At 36.4% G+C, this 21,731-nt stretch overlaps 2 protein-coding genes and 1 pseudogene across 2 annotated transcripts; 1 reads left to right on the top strand and 2 right to left on the bottom strand.

Annotated features, from left to right (window-relative positions):
• Nucleotides 1–3,653: 3,653 nt before the first annotated feature.
• On the top strand, nucleotides 3,654–4,604 carry LOC110289007 (olfactory receptor 6C70-like). The gene has a single exon (XM_021155218.2). The coding sequence runs from the start codon at nucleotides 3,654–3,656 to the stop codon at nucleotides 4,602–4,604; it is 951 nt and encodes a 316-aa protein (XP_021010877.2).
• Nucleotides 4,605–7,489: 2,885 nt separating this feature from the next.
• Nucleotides 7,490–8,578, bottom strand: LOC110289004 (26S proteasome non-ATPase regulatory subunit 7 pseudogene; annotated as a pseudogene).
• An 11,894-nt stretch (nucleotides 8,579–20,472) lies between these two features.
• LOC147002808 (olfactory receptor 6C76) lies at nucleotides 20,473–21,450 on the bottom strand. Its single transcript, XM_085843308.1, has one exon. The coding sequence runs from the start codon at nucleotides 21,448–21,450 to the stop codon at nucleotides 20,473–20,475; it is 978 nt and encodes a 325-aa protein (XP_085699434.1).
• Nucleotides 21,451–21,731: the final 281 nt, after the last annotated feature.

Below are 21,731 nucleotides of genomic sequence, written 5' to 3'. Positions count from 1 at the left end.
AATAATTATTCCTCAAAAGGGATTAATTTGTAATTATCTCCAAAATAATAATTGTTCTAGAATACAATATTATTTGCTACAGTGTTTCTACAACAGTCTTGCAAGTATTTTTTTTTTGTATTGATTTCAGTATGTATGTATGGAGGGCAATGATGCATGTGTATGCCTGCATCCACCCATACAGGAATGTATAGAAGCCAGAGGCTAACATCAAGAAGTCTTTCCTTGGTGACTTGACCTAAATTTTGAAACACGATTTCTTATTGAACTTGAAGTTCCTTGTTTTTGCTTGGCTGGTGCACCAGTAAGTGAGATGCCAGGATCAGCATCCCTAAGTTACAAACACACTGTATCTAGCTGTGATGAGGATTTTGAGAATCCAAACTCATGTTCTGATGCTTACATAACAAGGCCACTTACCTAGTCCCCACTGGGCCATCCCCTAGTCCCCAAAGTGATTATTTTTCATGTAGTGATTATTTTTCATTTTATATCATTATACTCATAAAAAAATTTTTTTGAGATGACATCAGGGTCCTTGATAGTCTGATAGCCATTATATAATCTAGGTTTAACTGATAATTGTGACAATCCTCCTGCCTCAGCTTCTTAAGTAGAGAATTTACTTTTGAGACAAGGTCTAACTGTGTAAATAATCTGATTTGAACTTGCCATCTTCATAGCTTTGATTCCCAGTACATCACAGCCTCCAGCTAATAACTTATTTTAATTCAGTGATAAATATAAAAAGCCTATCGGTGTTTTAAAATTGCTTTTCATGTTTTAAAATTATTCTTTCTTTTCCTTAGGGATACTGGCTCCTTAGATTTCTTATAGAGAGACTATTTTACTCTTTAAATACCAGAGAACTGGTATTAGCTAATTTCCAGGAGATGATTTTAGCTTTAATAATTTTTATGAAAGTTGAGATTAAATTAGTTGTGCATATATGTCTTATCTCATGATTTATCTGCTTTTTAAAAAATGGTTAAATGAATTTCTTGTTATTAATGGCATGAGGTGAGATGCTCAGAGATGTGATTGAAAATAAATTTCACTTTAATTTTTAAAATTCATATCTTAATTGCTTGCTATTATTTAATCCGAAATTTTGTTTATTTTAATTTTCATGTTCACAAGATTAAATATTGTTTCAATGAGTATAATTGCTTTTTATTACAATTGTCCAAATACTGAAGAAAAGGTGATGCTTACACGTGCAATTAATGGTAAGTAAAATAATAACATTAATTTTCTTTAAAACATTTAAGAATAATTTACTCATAACAAAAACTAAAATAAAAGACAACACTAATCTTAGAAGAGAGAAGTTGAGGCACACTAAGGTGACATAGAAGGAAGCAGTGGTGAATGAATGTAATCAATATATATTTCATAAATGCATGAAATTTACAAAGAATACAACATACTATTTAAAAATTTAAAAATAATTATATGTACAATGAAACTCAAATTATAAATAACCGAATCATGAAACTTTTATTTTTTTCATTGTATAAAACAGTTGTAAATTCTCACCAATGTTATATTCATAAAATAGAAGTTATGAAGTCTGATTCAGGTACTTATATTTTAATTTCTAGGTTTTGAACCTGAAACCACACTGGAAAATTGTGGAGAAAACTATAGTCCCCCTGTTGGCTAATTAGTGAAAACCTAGTCATGTTAAAAGTCATTCAAACATGAAAATTTGTAAGTCACTTTTTTTAAGAGCATCAAATATACATGTTTTAGTATATGATTAAAACGGAAAAAAAAGTCCTTTGGAAATGTTGATTGTGATCAATGTATTTTGAGCAAGCATAACTTATTGACAAATTCCAATTACCAAATTCAGTTCTTGAAAAACATACATCTTTTTCCTATGTTTGAAAATAACGGGATACCCACATTTGATTACAGAAATGCTAAATTGTTTTGCTGAGAAAGAAGATGGATATATTAGTACCAAAAAAGTGTCAAATGAAGACAAGATCAGAGAATAAGGTATTGAATTAAATCTTTCTTCAAAACTCTATTTTTGATGTAGCTTCCCTGTAATTTCTACAAGACACAAGTAAGCTTCCTGGTCTCTGGATCTTAAAATGTTTTTATCTCTGTTCTGGTAAATCCCTTGAGCCTTACCTGTAAGGGTTGCCTTGTCTATGTATCTATTGGGAGCTGGACACTGCAAGTACAGTTGTACTCAATTGTGACCAGTGTTGTTTTCTGTGGTGGCCTCAATCCACTGCAAATAGTTTCTGTGATGAAAGCTACACTTACCTATGGGAATAAGGATAACATTTAATGCCGTTGGTAATCAGGCAAGTCTAGTAAAGTGGCTGTAATAGATTCTCCTCTAAGATCCATAACCTCACCATTCCTGGGTAATTGACTAGGTTTTCAGTACCAAACATTAAGTAGACTCCCTTCCTGCTGAGTAGACTTTAAGTCCAGTTACAGAACTGTTGGTTACTGCTAAGACATGAAAAGTCAATGTAGAATATTTTGAATTTCCCAAATTTTGGTTATCTTTAAGTTTACTTGAAAATAATTTAGTAATTTTAGAAAGTGATAATAAAACTTTAATCAAGATATTAAAATGAGACACAATTTTGCTGAAACCATGACTAGATATATCAGTAAACCCACAGTTTGTCTTTCTAGTATGAAAATATCTGAGCTAACAACACAAGATTTGATCTTTTCCTTTGATATAATATATCTAATGTTGATAAGACTTATACTAATTATGTAATAAAACTATAGATTAAATCTACTGTGAAGATGTTTTACTTTTAAGTGTTAGTTATCAGTTTTGTAGGATATCAGATTTGTGGATGTCTTAAATACATGAAAGTTTTAGACATTTACAAAACATATACTTTATAAAAAGTCCTTTGGAAATCTGCTCCTGAAATACTGTTGAACACTTTTCATTAATTGAATATTTATTGATGTTTTTACACTATATTACCTAAATAAAATTGTTTTTTAAAAGTATTTAAAGCTTTAAATAGTGTGATTTTATTTTATCTTTTACTAAAGGTAATAATATATAACCTATATCTAATATAGACATTCAAGATTTATTTTTATAAATATTTAATAATCTCTTTCAATAGTTTAATATTTATCTATTATTTATTTTGCATTTAAACTTTAATTTCTTGATAATATTCCTCTATGATATTGTCTGAACTTCACAGAAAAACTATAAGAGACATACTTCAGCATGAAAATTAAAGACTGACAATTAAACTATAGATTTCAATTCATTTTACAGACATAATTACCCTTAGATAAAAGAATAATATAATATTTAATGAATTCTTTTTATTCCCAATGCAGATATTTAATATTTTATTAGATTTATACTTAGTTACAATTAAGTCAAAATTTAAATAGAAAGAATAAAAAACCTAAGCTCTTACAAGTTTCTCAGATCAGTTTCCGATGATGAGTTGAATTCTCTATTACATTAATTGGAAAACTAGTGTTATATAGTCATCACCATATCTCTAGTATCATGCATACTATATTTGAAAGGGCTGTACTAAGGAATATGGATCCTGTTATTTATTGTCTACTGGCTATACATATATTCAAGTGGACTTTAATTTACATACATCTTTTTAATTTTTAGAACTTCAATGATATCACAAAGAGAAATGAAGAACCATACAAGACAGATAGAGTTTATCCTTCTTGGACTGACAGATAATCCTCAGCTACAGACTGTGATTTTTGTGTCTCTTTTACTAAATTACTTGCTGAGTATGCTAGGGAATTTATCTATCATTACCCTCACTCTGCTAGATCCCATTCTCAAGACACCAATGTATTTTTTCCTCCGTAATTTCTCTTTCTTGGAAATTTTATTTACAACAACCTGCATTCCCAGATTTTTAATCACTATTGTAACTCAGGAAAAGACAATTTCCTATAATGGATGTTTTTGTCAATTATTCTTTTATATATTCTTGGGGGCCACAGAGTTTTTCTTCTTGGCTACCATGTCCTATGACCGCTATATTGCCATCTGCAAACCCTTGCACTATGCATCTATCATGAACAGTAAAGTTTGTCATCAGCTTGTCCTGGGTTCTTGGGTAACTGGATTCCTGGTTATTTTCCCACCACTGATTATTGGCCTTCATTTGGATTTCTGTGCTTCAAATGTCATTGACCATTTCCTTTGTGATGTTTCTCCTCTCCTACAACTCTCTTGTTCAGACACAAAGTTACTAGAAGTAATGGCTTTCATCTTAGCTCTCATGACACTCATTGTCACATTACTAATAGTGACCCTTTCTTATGCTCACATCATCAAGACAATTATGAAATTCCCTTCTGCTCAGCAAAAGAAAAAGGCCTTTTCTACTTGTTCTTCTCACATGATTGTTGTTTCCCTCACTTATGGGAGTTGCATATTTATCTACATAAAGCCTTCAGCAAATGAAAGAGTGACTTTGAGCAAAGGAATAGCTGTGCTCAACACTTCAATTGCCCCTTTGTTGAACCCATTCATTTATACACTGAGGAATAAGCAAGTTAAACAAGCCTTTGGAGCAGTACTTAGAAAAATATTTTCTGCTTCATAAAGGTAATAAAACTTATTTACATGATTTACCTAAAGCAGAAAAGAAATTTTAATAATGAATATCTACAATTAGTTACTTGTGTAATTTTAACTTGGCCAGTATTAGAAACTAATCTATCATGTGCATTTTTATTTTAATTTTCTTTTACAGAAGATCAAAATATTTTTCTACTATTGAAATATATAATTCAAAATTGTTTTGATTATAAGCATATAGAAACAAATACAATAGACATAAATAATTAAGGAAAAGTTCCTTAAAGAAACATAGTTATATTCTTTAAAAGCCTTTGATAATTATAATTTGGTAATTATACAGGCTAAAAGTACTCCAGGAAAGCTTATTCCATAAAAATAATTGCATGGGTTAATTTATAAAGTGATATTTGGAACAAGTTATGAAAGCATTATTTCCTGTTAATTGAAACACATAGTTCATTTATATAATAGTTTACTATTTGCATTAGATAAAGTTTAAATTATATAAATAATAAAATATTATTTAGTACATAGAAAGTTGACTACATATGGGAGTTTTTAGGTTTGGTACTAATGCTGATAGCAGTCCTTTGGTCCCCAACTGCTAACCTGGATTGCAAGTGAATCTCATGAATCTCACAACCACAAAGGCCTATAGTTTCAGGGTGTATGCAGGCTCATAGCACAGCTGGTAATATTTAATTCTACTATAGGGTCTTGCCTCACTTTGTCTCAGTGTTATATGGGGTAGCTCTTAAAGACAGTTTTCCTCACTGACATGAAAATAGCTGTGCTGTCTAAGACTAGAGGAGAGACTATGGATTCTCCAGGCTGCCTAGGCTAATGCTAAGTTGGATCATACCAAAGTTTAATAGCCAAAACAACCTGGACAATCTCTATGAAAGGAATAGTGGTCTAGGTTCATTAAGTGAAAGCACTGATGATGGTCCAAGCCAAAATACATATGTTCCCATGAGCTTCAGGGTTCACCAGTTAGAGCACCCAACAAAAATTCTGACCTAGGGATGAAATGCTTCGGTTTCTCTTTGGAGGAGCATCTCCTTAGGTAGGCCTGGTTCTGAAACCAAAGCACAGTCCTTGGGAGCTTTCATTCTGTGCTCTAGGTGGTATCTTGCTTTTCTCTCTCTTGTCCATGCCTGGGGAAAGACTTTGGAGGGATTCAGTTCTGGTGATTGAGTATGTGGATTGATCTGTGGAGGCATAACTGCACTCACCAAGGTGTTGAGTTTAATCTACTATTGTCTCTCAAATATGAGTCCCAGACTTAATCCCTTCTCTTCCATAGAAGACATTTCTCTACATTGCTCTTAGACTATCTTTGAAGAAGATAGTTGTAGCAAGTTTGTTCCATGTTATTTTCAGTGCATCTTAATGTTGTAAACCAAGGCACTTACTCTTAATGGGGCTTTCATATCACTTGTGAAGGGAGTCAGATGAGTGAATATCTACAAATCGATGTGCTTGTGGGGAGCAGACGCTTACTCACTTTTGTGATTTATGTCTTCATTTATTTAGGCTTCCAAGTTTTAATTGCTGTTATAATTAAGCCTCCTGCAGGTGGAGTCTTTGGCCAGAAAACTTGCTTACTTACTTGTGAATTCTGAGAACAATTTTGTAGACACAGGCATATCACTGTTATTTAAAACTTTTAACATAAGGAAAATGTTAATAGAATTGGGAACATAGACAGTAAGGAAAAATCAACAATTTCACAGTAGCTAAGAGTGATGGTAGAAAGTCATTAGTTTAGCAAGAACTCATTTTGTTTCCAACTGACTTCCTACTATTTTCTAGCTTTTTTAGTGAAGATGGCTGAAATTTTGTAGCTATTGTATTCTTTTCCAAGCACTTTACATTTATAACATTTACATTCCTGATCAATATTTCCTTAGTTCTTTCCATTCTCATTTGATCCAAATTCTTGTGTGAGGTCCTTAACTATATTGCAAATATCGTGAAAATAATTATTATTACTATTACTATTATTATTAGTAGTAGTAGTATTTTGGTTTTTTGAGACATGTTGTTTCTATGTAGCCTGGCTGTCCTGGAACTCACTCTTTAGAACAGGTTGGCCTCGAACTCAGAAATCTGCCTGCCTCTGCCTCACAAGTGCTGGAATTAAAGGCATGCATCACCACTGCCCTGCATGAAACTTTTTTATTCAGGGTGTGTTTTTTATTTATTATTATTTTATTATTATTTAGATCATACCAATATGTTGTCCAGTTTCTAAAGTCAGGGTGAAACAGATACAGATAGCATTATACAGTTTGTGTTTTTAAATAATTTCCATTCAGTTCAAATATATTTGGCAACAAGAACATTGATGAATTCAATAAAAAATCTAAACAACCCAAATCAGAAGATTTGGATAGTACAAAATATTACAAAAATAATATTTTGAGGAATATACAGAATGAGAGTTTATTATTATTATTATTTTTAAAAACCAAGCCATTTAATTGTATCTTTGAAGGTAAATGATACATGGCCTTGGACCCCAAGCCCTAAGAACGCTAGTTACAGGTCCAAAATGTGGTGTGGTCTCAAAAGTTCACAAGGCTCCGAGCTCAAGTGTTGGGTGGCATTGTATGGGATCCATGCATTCCATTTAGCAATTATGAAAATTACCACCAACAGATCCCATGGATCTTGTAATAAGATAGGAAAAAAAATCCCTTTCAAGGATAAAAGGAAGAGCACCCAAGGCTAGGTTGTTCTCCTCATGAAGTCGGACACCTGAGCCAACCCCCAACTCATGCAACTGAAGCTGTAGCGTAGGGCTGATATCGGTCCTTTTGTGGAGAATCTTCACAATGCCACAGCAAGGGTGACCAGGGCAGAGCGCTTGTCCACAAGCACTGAATGTGACAAAGGACCCTCTTAGTGGCACACGGAGTTACGGTTATAAGATTTTAATTCACTAATTAAAAAGCTACACCATTTACTTTTTCTCCTTTTTTTCTCTTCTTTCTTTGCCGTGTTGCTCTTCTCCTTCTCTTTGTCGTCTTTTCTCTCCTTCTTGCTCTCCTCCTTTTCCTGTCCGTCCTTCTTCTCGGCATCCCGGTTGGCAATCTTGTTGTTGATGAGGTTATGCAAGGCGACCACAGAGCAGATCAGCGAGGCCAGGTACACCACCACCATCTGGTCATTGGTCTTCAGGTAGAAGGCCTTGACGAACTCCTGCAGGCTGGAGTCCGGCAGCAGGTTGAAGACGTCCTGCAGCTGGTATATGATCTGGTGGTTGATGGGCAGCTTGCCGCTGGCTACCTTCTCCAGGTAGCTCCTGATATCCAGGAGCTTGCAGTTCAGTCCCTTCAAGCCATGGACCTGGTTTGTGATCCGCTGGGAGAGAGTCCCCACTGTAGTGTCCTTGATGTCTCTTAGTAAGTGCTCCACTCCGACTTCCTCCGCCTCCTCTGCTCCAATCTCGCTAGTCACATGCTCAAAAGTTTTTGATGTTGGTGTCCCATCATCATGAACTTCCTCCACTGAGATGTAGGCTTCGGTGGGAAGTCCCAGGTCCTTTGGCTTCACGTCGATAATGACCAATACTGAGTTGGGACAGTATCTCTTCATGAGTTCATTGATGGCGATATCATTCTTGTGTAGTTTGGGGCCTGTGTGGTACCACCCAACTATCCTTTCTCTGGCATTGACCTTCTTGAACATCCCATACATGTTTTCCAAATAATCATGGTCTAAAAACCAGACAGAATCATCTTTGTCATCTTCACCAAAAGGTACTGCAAAACTGTTGGACACATCAAGTACTTTCTTTTGCCATGATCCCAAAAGCACACCAACTACCCGCTTCTGGTTTCCAACCTTGCCAATTCGGTTGAAATGATCCACCACACTGAGCAGCACCAGGGGGTGAACCACCACCTTCTGCACCGCCAGCTCCAGCATCGCGACACAGCCCGACCGCCGGCCCGGCTCCCTGCAACCCGCAAACACCAGCAACCGCAGCGACACCGAGAGTTAATTATTTGAATAAATAATCTATGCAAAACAGTGAGGTAAGAAAGAAAAATTCTGCCTTCCTGTTTCCATCTGCGCCTGGAGCTGATCCTGTGCCACAGCACTTCAGATACTGCCTGGATAGAGCTGATCTCCCAGGATTGCAAACATGCCTGTGAGCACAGGTAGGACCACCACTTCTGCTCTGAGGGACCTGCCCAAAAACCTGAGAACACAGGAACAGAGGAGCAGCTTGGGACAGGATCCTTCTGGTTTACAACTGTGCCAGGAGCTGATCCTGTGCCACAGTGCTTCAAACCCAAATACTGCTGGGAGAGAGCTGATCTTCCAGGAGTGCTGACATGCCTGTGAGCACAGGTCAGGCCACCACTTATGCTCAAATTCCTGGACCAAGAGGAACCTGCTCAGAGCCATCAGGACACAGGAACCAAGGAACAGCCAGGGACAGGATCCTTCCAGTTTCCATCTGCACCCTGAAGCTCAAGCTGTGCCACAGCTCTCCATATCCAAATTCATCCCAGAGAGATGGTCTCCCAGGAGTATGGACACACAGGTTTGCAGGAGGGACAAGCCACAGTGAGAGACAGCAAGACCAGCTAACACCAGAGAAAAACAGATGGAAAGAGGCAAGAATATATGCCACAGAAACAAAGGGTATTTGGCATCATCAGAAACCAGATCTCCCATCACAGAGAGCCCTGAATATCCCAACACACAAGAAAAGCCACACTTAATTTTAAATCACATCTCATGATGATGATAGAGAACTTAAAGAAGGACATAAATAACTCCCTTAAAGAAATACAGAACACAGGTAAGCAGCTAGAAGTCCTTAAAGAGGAAACACAAAAATCCCCTAAAGAGTTACAGGAAAACAATGAAACAAGTAAAGGAATAGAACAAAACCTTCTAGGATTTAAAAATGGAAATAAAAACGATAAGGAAATTACAAAGGGAGAGAATCCTGGAGATAGAAAACCAAAGAAAGAGAACAGGAGTTATAGATGTAAGCATCACCAACAGAATACAAGAGATAGGAGAATCTCAGCTGCTGAAGATACCATAGAAAAATATTGACACAACAGTCAAAGAAAATGCAAAATGCAAAAATCTCCAAATCCAAAATATCCAGGAAATCTAGGGCACAATGAGATGTCCAAACCTAAGGATACTAGGCATAGAAGAGAGCAAACACTCCCATCTTAAAGAGCCAGTAAATATCCTCAACAAAATTATAGAAAGTTTCCCTAACCTAAAGAAAGAGATGGCCATGACCATACAAGAAGCCTACAGAACTCCAAATAAATTGGACCAGAAAAGAAATTCCTCCAATTACATAATAGTGAAAACACCAAATGCACAAAAAAAGAAAGGATATTAAAAGCAATAGGAAAACAATGTCAAGAAATAAATAATGGCAGACCTATCAGAATTACATCAGACTTCTCGCCAGAGACTATGAAAGCTAGAAGATCCTGGGCAGATCTCATACAGACCCTAAGAGAACACAGATGCCAACCCAGGCTACTATACCTAACAAACTCTCAATTACCATAGGCAGAGAAACCAAGATATTCCATAACAAAACCATATTTACACAATATCTTTCACAAATCCAGCCCTACAAAGGATAGTAGATGGGAAACGCAAACACAAGGAAGGGAACTACACCTTAAATAAAGCAAGAAAGTAATCTTCTTTCAACAAACCTAAGAGAAGATAGATACACAAAAATAACATAAAAAAAAAAAACAAGAAGCAACAATCGCTATTCCTTAATATCTCTTAACATCAACAGACTCAATTCCCCAGTAAAAATACATAGACTAACAGACTGGATACATAAAGGGAACCCAGCATTTTGCTGCATACAGGAAACACACCTTAGTATAAATGACAGACACTACCTCAGAATAAAGGTCTGGAAAACAATTTTCCAAGCAAACAATCCCACAAAACAAGCTGGAGTAGCAATTCTAATATCGAATAAAATCAACTTTCAACCAAAAGTTATCAAAAAGGATAAGAAATGATACTTCATACTCACCAAAAGAAAAGTCTACCAAGAAGAACTCTCAATTCTATGATCTAAATGCAAGGGCATCCACAATCATAAAAGAAAGTTTACTAAAGCACAAAGCACACATCACACCTCACACTTCATCACCCAACTCTCATCAATGGACAGATTTTGGAAACAGAAATTAAACAAAGACACAATGAAACTAACAGAGGTTATGGACCAAATAGATTTAACAGATATCTATAGAACATTTCATCCTAAAATAAAAGAACATACCTTTTTCTCAGCACCTCATGGCGCCTTCTCCAAAATTGACCATATAAATCGGTCACAAAACAGGCCTCAACAGATACAAGAAGATTGAAATACTACCATGCATCCTATCAGATCACCACAGAGTAAGGCTTGTCTTCAATAGCAAAACAAAACAAAACAAAACAAACAATCAAAAAAAACCCCCACATATATATGGAAGCTAAACATTGTCCTACTCAATGATAACTTGGTCAAGGAAGAAATAAAGAAATGAAAGGCTTTTCAAGTTTAATGAAAATGAAGGCACAACATATCCAAACTTATGGCATACAATGAAAGCAGTGCAAAGAGGAAAACTCAGCTCTGAATGCCTCCACAAAGAAACTAGAGAGACTGTACTGGCTATTTTTGTGTCAACTTGACACAGCTGGAGTTATCACAGAGAAAGGAGCTTCAGTTGAGGAAATGCCTCCATGAGATCCAACTGTAAGGCATTTTCTCAATTAGTGATCAAGGGGGAAAGGCCCCTTGTGGGTGGGACCATTCCTGGGCTGGTAGTCTTGGGTTCTATAAGAGAGTAGGCTGAGCAAGCCAGGGGAGGCAAGCCAGTAAAGAACATCCCTCCATGGCTTCTGTATCAGCTCCTGCTCCCTGACCTGTCTGAGTTCCAGTCCTGACTTCCTTTGGTGATGAACAGCAGCATGGAAGTGTAAGCCGAATAAACCCTTTCCTCCCCAACTTGCTTCTTGGTCATGATGTTTGTGCAGGAATAGAAACCCTGACTAAGACAGAGACCATACACTTAAAGCTTAACAGCACACTTGAAAGCTCTAGAACAAAAAGATGCAAATACACCCAAGAGGAGTAGACAGCAGGAAATAATCAAACTCAGGGCTGAAATCAACCAAGTAGAAACAAAAAGAACTATACAAAGAATCAACGGAACCATGAACTGGTTCTTTGAGAAAATCAACATAGATGAACCCTTAGCCAGACTAACCAGAGGGCACATAGACAGTATCCAAATTAACAAAATCAGAAATGAAAAGGGAAAAATAGTAACAGAAACTGAGGAAATTCAAAATATCAGATCCTACCACAAAAGCCTATACTTTACAAAATTTGAAAATCTGGATGAAATGGACAATTTTCTAGACAGATAACAGGTTTGGAAGTTAAATCAGGATTATATAAATCATCTAAAGAGCCCTATAACCCCTATAGAAATAGAAGCAGCCATTAAAAGTCTCTCAAACAAACAAACAAAAAGCCCAGGACCAGATGGTTTTAGTGCAGAATTCTATCAGATATTCAAAGAAGACTTAATACCAATACTCTTCAAACTATTCCACAAAATAGAAACAGACGGTACACTAACCAATTCATTCTATGATGTCACAGTTACACTGCATATTCTCCCTTGGAGACGGAACAGTTTCTGTCTAATCTGGAATCTGTCACAATTTTCTTTCATAGAGTATTTTGTAAGAGTTTTTTTTTTCTACTTCTATCATAATTAATGTTCCAAATAGATTTTAAAAGCTGGTTGAGTGCCTATTTCTTTTTAACTTCAGAAGATATCATGAATATTTAAGAGGCATTTAACTATTAAAAATTATTTTTATGACTTAAAAAATGTCAGTACTGACATTTTTTATATTTTAAAATAAATTTTATTATATTAATGAAAAAAGAAAGATAAATTCTAATTTTGTGGTTTGAGAAAAATGATTCAAATCATTGCTATCAAGTTATATATTTGGGGAAGACACAGTAAGCAGTAAGCTGGACTTACAATCTCAGGCTGGTGGACTGATTTTGATTGACAGATATGTTTACCCATGTATTAAAGTGATGAATTAACTTGCATTCCAAGCCATATTTCATAGAAGAAAGATTTGTTTAAGGAATATTTATTTCTTTCTTTTCACTTGATTGAATTCCTCCTCATGTAAATTTTATCTGTGCCTTCCTGGTGGAGATAAAATGTCAGATGTTTATGCATTGACACATGATAAAAGTTTGTTACTTATTTACCTGGATGTCATTGCTACAGAATATAACATGGTGTTTTGAGTCTTTAGAGATGAATAAATAGAATAAATACAGAAAAATTTTAACACTTTAGTTTTAGAAGAGAAATATTCTTTAAACTAAGAAGAAAGATAGAAACAGGCATGAGTAATTATGTATGTACATATTTGTGTATGTGTGTGCATGTGTTTGTAGTGTGTGCCTGTGTGTGGGTCATGTGCATTGTGTGTGTTTTGGTTTGTATGTATCTGTGTTTGTGCATTTATGTATCTGTGGGTCTATTGTTGTCCATTATATGCATATGTTTATCTTTGTATTCATGTGTGTGTCTCTGTGTGTGTATAGTTTGTATATATGCCTGTCGTGTGTGTGTGTGTGTGTGTGTGTGTGTGTTTGTGTGTGTCAATGCTTGCATATATGTCTATATGTATGAGTGTCTGTGGGGCTATTTGGGTCTGTGTGTATGTGTGTGTGTGTGTCTGTTTGTGTGTATGCATGTGGGTCTGTGTGTCAGTGTCTATATGTACTTTTCTGCATTTGTGTGTATCTGATTCTCTGCACATGTCTTCTACATGTATGTGTGTGTGTATGTGTGTGTTTATCTGTATGTATCAGTGTGTGTTCATGTATGTATATGCACGTTAAAATACAGGCATGACTACTTTGTGAGAAAAGGAGATATTGCATAATAATAGAGCAAAGAACTTATTGGACCTTATTAACACCATAAATGATTAATTCAATCTTTAAAACAAATAAGCTTTTATTTTTAAGACATGCTATATGCTGTTACACTAGTTTAATGTTTAATGAAACCAAATCACTGAAAGATTAGACAGACTTCTTAAACAGGGTAACCTTTGCCATAGTTTAATAAAAACACCTGGTGAACCATGGAGACTCTTCCATATATATATATATTCTGATGGGATGGGTGATCATATATCCTCAATCCAATTTAAAAGGAAGTAATAATAAGCATAAACAAGGAGCAAAAGAAAGAATAACGACAACTAAAAGAATAAGGGGAAGAGGTAAGAAGTCTAAGGATTAGAAAAGGCACTCCTCACTGTCTAGTCAGCCTCTTGTCCCAGTCCAACCAGACTCAGCACAGCGCTGTGTGGAGTAACTGAGATGGCACAGCAGAGACAGAGTGGAGTCAACTGCAGCAGCTCCCTGCTAACACTCACTCCCCTTTGCATGAACTCTCACACCCATCCAGGCCAGAGATCTCCATGGAAAGCCTCCAGTACACAGGCCTACAAATGGTTTATTTGCATTATGTTTATATATTTGATTATTTTTAGAGTATGATTGATAAGGATGAGATATTTTAAACATGGCTCTTGGGTGAAGCAATGGGCTAATCTTTACCACCACAAATTCATTAGAGCTTGGGCTACCTAGATGGCTCAAGATGCAAACATTCTTTATTTTGAATCCTGATTACCTGCATTTGATATCAGAATGCATTTAAAGCTGGAAGGAAAAAATGGACTCCACAAAGCTGTCTACAGCCTCCCCCTGCCTTCTGCCCTGTGGTTTGCACACTAACATTCTCTACTAACAATAATAATTAAATAAAATCCTAGAAAAATCTTCCATGTACATTTGATATGTTTTTGCTAATTTTTATGGATGTTGATGTACATTGGAAGCATTTTTACCTTCATAATATTTTTATTTTGCGGGGTGTGTGTAGAGGAATTTTAATTCAGCTACATGGCTGCTCTGGCAAGGGGTCCCACCCAAAGTTCTTCTTAGTCTGTGTGATCTGGCTTTAATGACACATCTTTGACTCCCTCTGGCTGGGATACAGGCATGCCCTTAATAAATACTTTTAATCTAAACCAATAAAGATAAATTTAGTTTGTAGAAGGAAGCAGCCATGTTTGAAAGTAATGTCTAATTGAGGGGTAAACAACTGACATATGAAAGAAAGATTTGAGTCAGACAGGAAATGGCCAACTCTCATGAGAACAGACAGGAAAGAAAAGCTACTTACAAGAGCAGCAGAATAAATAAGAAGTGGAGGGTAGTTCAATGAATTCATTTCAGTTCCATCCAGAGAAGTTCTGTTAGTTCAGTTAGTAGAGTTCAGAGTCAGTTTTTCTAATCAGAGCAATGTAGTCACAAGCCAAGGGAAGACAAATTGAATCAGTCAGCTCAGAAAAAATTTTGAGTCATAACAGCTGAGTTGAACCAGCCAGCCAGAGTTCAGAAAGAACAAGAAAGGGTAAAGTTAGTAAGAAGTTGGCTCTGATAAATAAAAATTACTTTTACAGCTAAATGTGGTTTAAGTTCCAAAATGTGGAACCAAGGGCAGTGAAGTACATCTGTAATCCTAACACTCTGATTCAGGTAGCATATGCCTGGAGCACATAGCTAGAAAAGGTTTTTATCAAGAAAGAGCAAAAGGCATTGAGACTGTTATTTCCCACCTAAAATAGCTAAAGGTGTTGAGTATCAGAGGAGAAACTGAAAAATGTGAATGTGCCATTGGAAATGTTAAAATGATGCAGATTTTACAAAAACAAATTCAGAATGTTCCTCAGAAAACATAAAATCATAGCTAACTAAGGTTGTCAGGGTTCATAAAGTAGGTAAGGGTATTTGACATCAAGTCAGACAACCTGATCCCATGTGGTGGAAGGACAGAACTGATTTTTCCTAGTTGTTTTCAGACCCAGTGCCAGTGTTGTGTGGAACATGACCCATACTCTCTTGAACACACATGTGAATTAATGAATAACTACAAAAATCATTTTAAAGATAGAAATATCAATGATGCACTAATCACATTTTTGGCATGTATTCAAAATTCACAAAAGAGTAAAGATATACCTGTATGCACATTGCATCATCCTTCACAAGAATCAAGATTTTCAGATAACTGTAATGTTCACAAAGAAATTAGTGGATAAATAAAATGTGTCATATACAGAGATTTGGATATTACTCAGCATAAAACAATATGGAAATATTGCCATACAACATGCCATACATGAACATGGAAGACACTATACAAACTCAATTTAGCCAGCTCTGAAATGATACAAGTATACATTTGATTCCACAAATATACAATAATGAAAATATTCAAACTCAGAGAGTACAATGTCATTGAGTATGGATGGAGAGTTAGAATGTGGAGCTGATATTTGAAAATTTAAATTTTCATTATGACTGTTGCATAACTTCTAGGGAAATACTGTATAACGCTTTGCTTATAGTTGACACCATTATGTTGTACATTTAATTTTGTGAGGAGAGTGGATTTATTGCAAAGTATACTAACCAAAATTAAAAAAACACATAAAAAAACTAAATGGAGAGAAGAAACTTTGCAACAGTAGTTGTTTATTACCTTAACTATGCTAATGGTTGCATGGATGTGTACTAATGACATTATGTTTTAACTATGTGCAATTTTTAATATATCAATTACACTTCAATACAGCTATTAAAGGTAGGGAACTTTAAAAGTGAGAGCATTGCAGTCTGTATAGAACTAACTAGTTATTACAGAATATCTCTTTTATGCAAGAGGGGAATACAGTAGAAGATAGAAAATTATTGTATATAAAAACAGGAAGGAGCCCAGTTCCAGTGGAGACATGTACAAAACTCTTCCATATGTAAGGCTCAGGATCCACTGTGAAAGAGGAGGCAAAGGGGCAAGTATTTTGCTGTGAGATCAACAAAAATGTTAACCTGTAGAGAGAATCTTACATATTGAGTGGAAGTATCACCTGTCAATAAAAAACCTATGGCCAATGAACAGAAGCAAGAGTAGAAGGTGGGACAATCAAAAGAGAGAAAGAGAGAGAGAGAGAGAGAGAGAGAGAGAGAGAGAGAGAGAGAGAGAGAGAGAGAGAGAGAGAGAGAGAGAGAGAGAGAGAGAGAGATTGGGTCTGAAAAAAGGTCAGACATGGGAAATTTGGGGTATGGAAAAGAAATAGTTTCAAACATACACAAAAACCTAGAAGGAAGGGAGTGGATCTGGGTACCAGAGGGACCAGCTGAGAAGCTGCATACAGAAAAGATGGTTATCCCCAGGGAAGAGTACACCAGTTTGTTTTCTAGTGACAAGTGATCATCTCTGAAAACATACATACAAGTAACATTGTGTGTACTGAGCAGGTAATATTTAGGAATATATGTATATACTTACACATGGATGCATGCAATAAAAAATAGTAATAAAATGAGATACACTCGAATGGCAATTGCGAGGAGTATATGGAAGGCTTTGGAGGGAGTAAAGGGAAAAGAGAAATGTAATTATATTATAACCTTAAGGAAAAATTAAAACAATGGAAAATAAACAGCAAGAGAAGCTGCAAAAGCAATGATTAACATGTCCTGGGCACAGAAGCCTCCAATTACACCTGCTAAGCTAAGCAAGAATTCTTAGAACTTCTGTGTCTTTCCTAAGTTTGCAATTGGTCAGATTGTATTTTTCTTTTTTCTGTTTATTTTTAATGTTTATTTAGAAACACACACACACACACACACACACACACACACACACTCACTCACAGGGTTTTGGGGGGCAGGGTTTCTCTTTTGTATCCTTGGCTGCCTGACTGTCCTGGAACTCACTCAAGACCAGGCTGACCTTTACCTCACAGATTCACTTGTCTCTGCCTCCCAAGTTCTGTCGTTAAAGATTTGGTCCACCATTGTCCAACTCCAATATTTTATACATACTACTGAGCATCTGCACTTACACCTTTCCTCTGGGGTGTCACAATGCTGCTGATGTGCCTCTCAGAGGAAGCAAAACACTAGAGCATTATGCTACATTTTTTTCTCTCACTGCTGGAGTGCCCAAGCACCAATATGTGACACTCAGGGTAGGCAAAACTCAGTCTAAGATATGAGTCCCAGTACATGTTTGTTCAGGTAAGATACAGCAGAGTCTGGGACTGAAATTGTTTCTCAAACCCCTGTACACCTAAACACTGCTGGGAACTGTGAGGATTTGAGAACGGTGTTTCCCATCCTGTATACCCAGTCACTTCTGGAGACCTGAGGAGTTGGGAACAGGAGTGCTGAACACTATTATGAGCCCGGGGTGGGGGAAATCCAGCTTAGCTCTGAGTGAGTGACAGGAGTTTAGAAGGCCCTTCTATGAGAGACTTAGGTGGGGGGCTCTAAATGGTGAATGCCTTTTCCCTTCTCCTGTGGAAATTCTTGATGAAGGAGACAGTCCTTGCTTATCCAAACTGCTCTATTCATGGTGGATGTGGATGTATACATCTTACTCAGGGTGAACAAGAGATTAAATGCCTTCTTCAGGAAGGGATGCCCATTAAGAAAAGCTCATTGGCATTTGCAAAACACAAGAAAATCAAGAAGGAAGACCAACGCGTGGATACTTCATTCCTCCCTAGAATGGAGAATAAAATACCCATGGAAGGAGTTACAGAGACAGAGTTTGGAGCTAAGACGAAAAGATGGACCATCCAGAGACTGCTCCACTCGGAGCAGTCCATCCCATAATCAGCAACCAAACCCAGACACTATTGCATATGCCAGCAAGATTTTGCTGAAAGGACCCTGATATAGCTGTCTCTTGTGAGGCTATGCCAGTGCCTGTTAAATACAGAAGTGGATGCTCACAGTCATCTATTGGATAGAACACAGGGCCTCCAATGGAGGAGCTAGAGAAAGAACCCAAGGAGCTAAAGGAGTCTGCAACCCTATAGGTGGAACAACAATATGAACTAACCAGTATCCCCAGAGCTCTTGTCTCTAGCTGCATATGTAACAGAAGATGGCCTAATTGGCCATCATTGGGAAGCCCCTCGGTCTTGCAAACTTTATAAGCCCCAGTACAGGGGAACATCAGGGCTAAGAAGTGGGAGTGAGTGGGTAGGGGAGCAGGGCCGGGGGCGGGGAGGGTGGGGAGTATAGGGGACTTTCGAGATAGCATTGAAATGTAAATGAAGAAAATATCTAATTTTTTTTTTTTTAAAGAGAAGCTCATTGGCTAAGTATGTGGAGCCTATTAAGATACATCATTAGTATGGAGAAGTTCTGTGTTGTCATGGTCTTCTTAGTTGAGTGTTATGGTCACATGCTTCAGGAAATAATCCTGGTCCATAGCTCCTGCTATTCTCAATTATGAGAATTACCTGGGTTCTGAACTACTGCCTTATCAGTTCTTCTGTTTGGTGGCTCAGTCCAATCCCCCAACACACTACCATATACAAACCTTCCAAAACTAGACTAGGATACCTGAAATGAAGACATTAGATATAGCAAAGACATATTACAGATATAAAGTACTAAATCATGCCCTTTGGTAAGGGGGGTTTCTAGAGAGGATTAGTCCAGAAACTCAGGTTTTTTCATCATTTAAGATTTTTTTAAAAAAATAATCTATTATTTCCCATTTATTTCAGTAATAAGTGTAATTAGAACATTTTGGCAAGCATGAAATTATTCTTTTTCCAATATATTTTAATTGAAATAGAATCAAATCCCTTTCATTTCTCTCTCCTACCTGAGAAAATAACAATTGAAGAATTATTCTTAATACTGTATTTTATTTTTTATTGCTTGATCCATTATAAAAATAAAATCACAATAAATATGAAAATATTCTAAAGACAATAGCTTGCAAAATAAACATTTTTCTGTTAATTTATCATCACCATAAATAAAATTCTATTTTGAATTTTAAGTGGCTTTTAATAACTTTTAAATTGTTTCATGTTCAGTACAAATATTTGTATCTGCCTTTTCCTTTTAACATTGTGTTTTATTTTGCTTACATGTACTGTTTACATGTATTGGTAATTCCCATATCATATTCCTTAATTGGCACAGCCATGTCCATTGGAAATAGCAAATCATAAAGCCAGCACTGCTACTGGACACAGTTCTAGCAAAGCTGAGCAGATTTCTCCAATCCCTGTTCTTCCTTCTCTAACTTTTGGGTTTTGGTCTTTGCATGTTGCATTTTTTGGAGGGAACTTTTTACAATATGATTCATCTCTTTTATGTCTGAGTCTTTTTAGGAAAATCTTAAAATTGACTTTGTATGGCCAATATTTGGAGTCTTCCTTTTGCTCTGGAGATCATTAACATAAAAAAACATATAACTAGATGAGGCCATTACTCCAGGTATCTTCTTGGGGTATCTTCCCCTGAGCAAACTCAAACAGTATAATTGGTGCAGGTTAAACAGGGTCAACTGAAAAATTCTGACAGGCGTGGACAGTAGGTTACAGATTCAAGGTCCCATTTTATTATAGACTTAGAGCTCTCTGAAAATATATTTTAAAGATGGGGGTTTGTACTGGGTACACCCCAGAAGGAAAAACTCTTAGTAAATAAGATTGTTTGAATAAAATAAAACGTTTCCTATTTTATAGCGCAGATGGTAAAACATATAGTAAAATAAATGTTAGGTATTAGTTTGCTATTAATAAAAAAACATGTTTAGATAGTTTTGTTTGTCTAAAGTGCTTTAAATCTAAGAACATTGCCAGCCTAAACGTAGACTGTCATATAATAAATATATTTGCTTATTTCATTTGTAAGTTATATCAGGTCATCATTTTGAGGCAAGTTTTCTTCTTACAAGGTCCTTAAATGCTTGTTTCACCTGCTGGTTCCTTAAAGTGTAGATAAAAGGATTCAGCATGGGGGCAACAGAGGTGTTGAGCATAGCCACCCCCTTTGTTAAAGCAACTCCAGCCTTGGCAGATGTTTTCACATACATGAAGATGCAGCTTCCATAGGATATGGAGATAACAATCATATGTGAGGAGCAGGTTGAAAAGGCCTTTTCCCTTTGTTTGGCTGAGGGCAATTTCAGAATTGTTCTGAGAATACATATGTAAGAAAGAATTATCAGCATTAGCGTGGTCATAAGCGTGATCAAAGCTAATATAAAGCTCATGAGCTCCAAGGTGCTTGTGTCTGTGCAGGATATTTGCAGCATAGGAGCAGAATCACAAGTGAAGTGGTCAATAATATTGGAGTCACAGAAATCTAGCTCTAAGCCCATGGCCAGTGGAGGAAAAATTACCAAGAAACCAGCCAGCCAGGAGCTGATGATGAGCTGGTGGCAGATCTTGTTACTGATGATGGTTGTATAGTGCAGGGGCTTGCAAATAGCCACATAGCGATCATAGGACATGGATGCCAAAAGGAAAAACTCTGTTGAGCCAAGGAAGATAAAGAAAAATAGTTGGGCAACACAAGCATTATAGGAGATCGATTTGTCCCCAGTTAAGATGCTGACCAAAAACCTAGGGTTACAGACAGAAGTAAATGAGATTTCTAAGAAGGAGAAATTCCTGAGGAAGAAATACATGGGTGTCTTCAGGTGGGAATCCAGCAGTGTGAGAGTAATGATGGTTAAATTTCCAGTAATGCTCAGCAAGTAAGTGAGAAACAGAAAAAAGAAAATCACAACCTGAAGCTCAGGATCATCTGTCAGACCCAGGAGAATGAAGTATGTCACTGAAGTTCTGTTCTTCATCTCTGATGGTTTGTCTACAAGAAATCTAACTGATACAATCAACATAGAAAAAATGGAAATATAAACATGAGCCACAAGACAAGCATAGCTCTCTCTCTCTCTCTCTCTCTCTCTCTTGGTGTGTGTGTCTGTCTGTCTGTCTGTCTGTCTGTCTGTCTGTATTTTGTGTTGTCTACATTTTGATTATATCTTGTAAGATGCCACTATCTATTACTTTTACTAGTCTATGAAATGTACAAACTAAATATAAGTTCTTTAATACTTTGTTATGGACATTATACTTTTCCTGTGTCATCTTTCCTATAAAACAAATTACTTGTTTATTA

This window comes from Mus caroli, unplaced genomic scaffold, assembly GCF_978045245.1.
Source record: "Mus caroli unplaced genomic scaffold, Mus_caroli_1 scaffold_9, whole genome shotgun sequence".
Classification (NCBI taxonomy): domain Eukaryota; kingdom Metazoa; phylum Chordata; class Mammalia; order Rodentia; family Muridae; genus Mus; species Mus caroli.
Note: the sequence above shows the minus strand (reverse complement) of the source record. Positions and strands in the feature narration are given on the sequence as shown.

Excerpts from the sequence above, each read along its gene's own strand:
- LOC110289007 (XM_021155218.2), top strand. The coding sequence starts at position 3,654 with ATGATATCACAAAGAGAAATGAAGAACCATACAAGACAGATAGAGTTT.
- LOC147002808 (XM_085843308.1), bottom strand. The coding sequence starts at position 21,450 with ATGTTGATTGTATCAGTTAGATTTCTTGTAGACAAACCATCAGAGATG.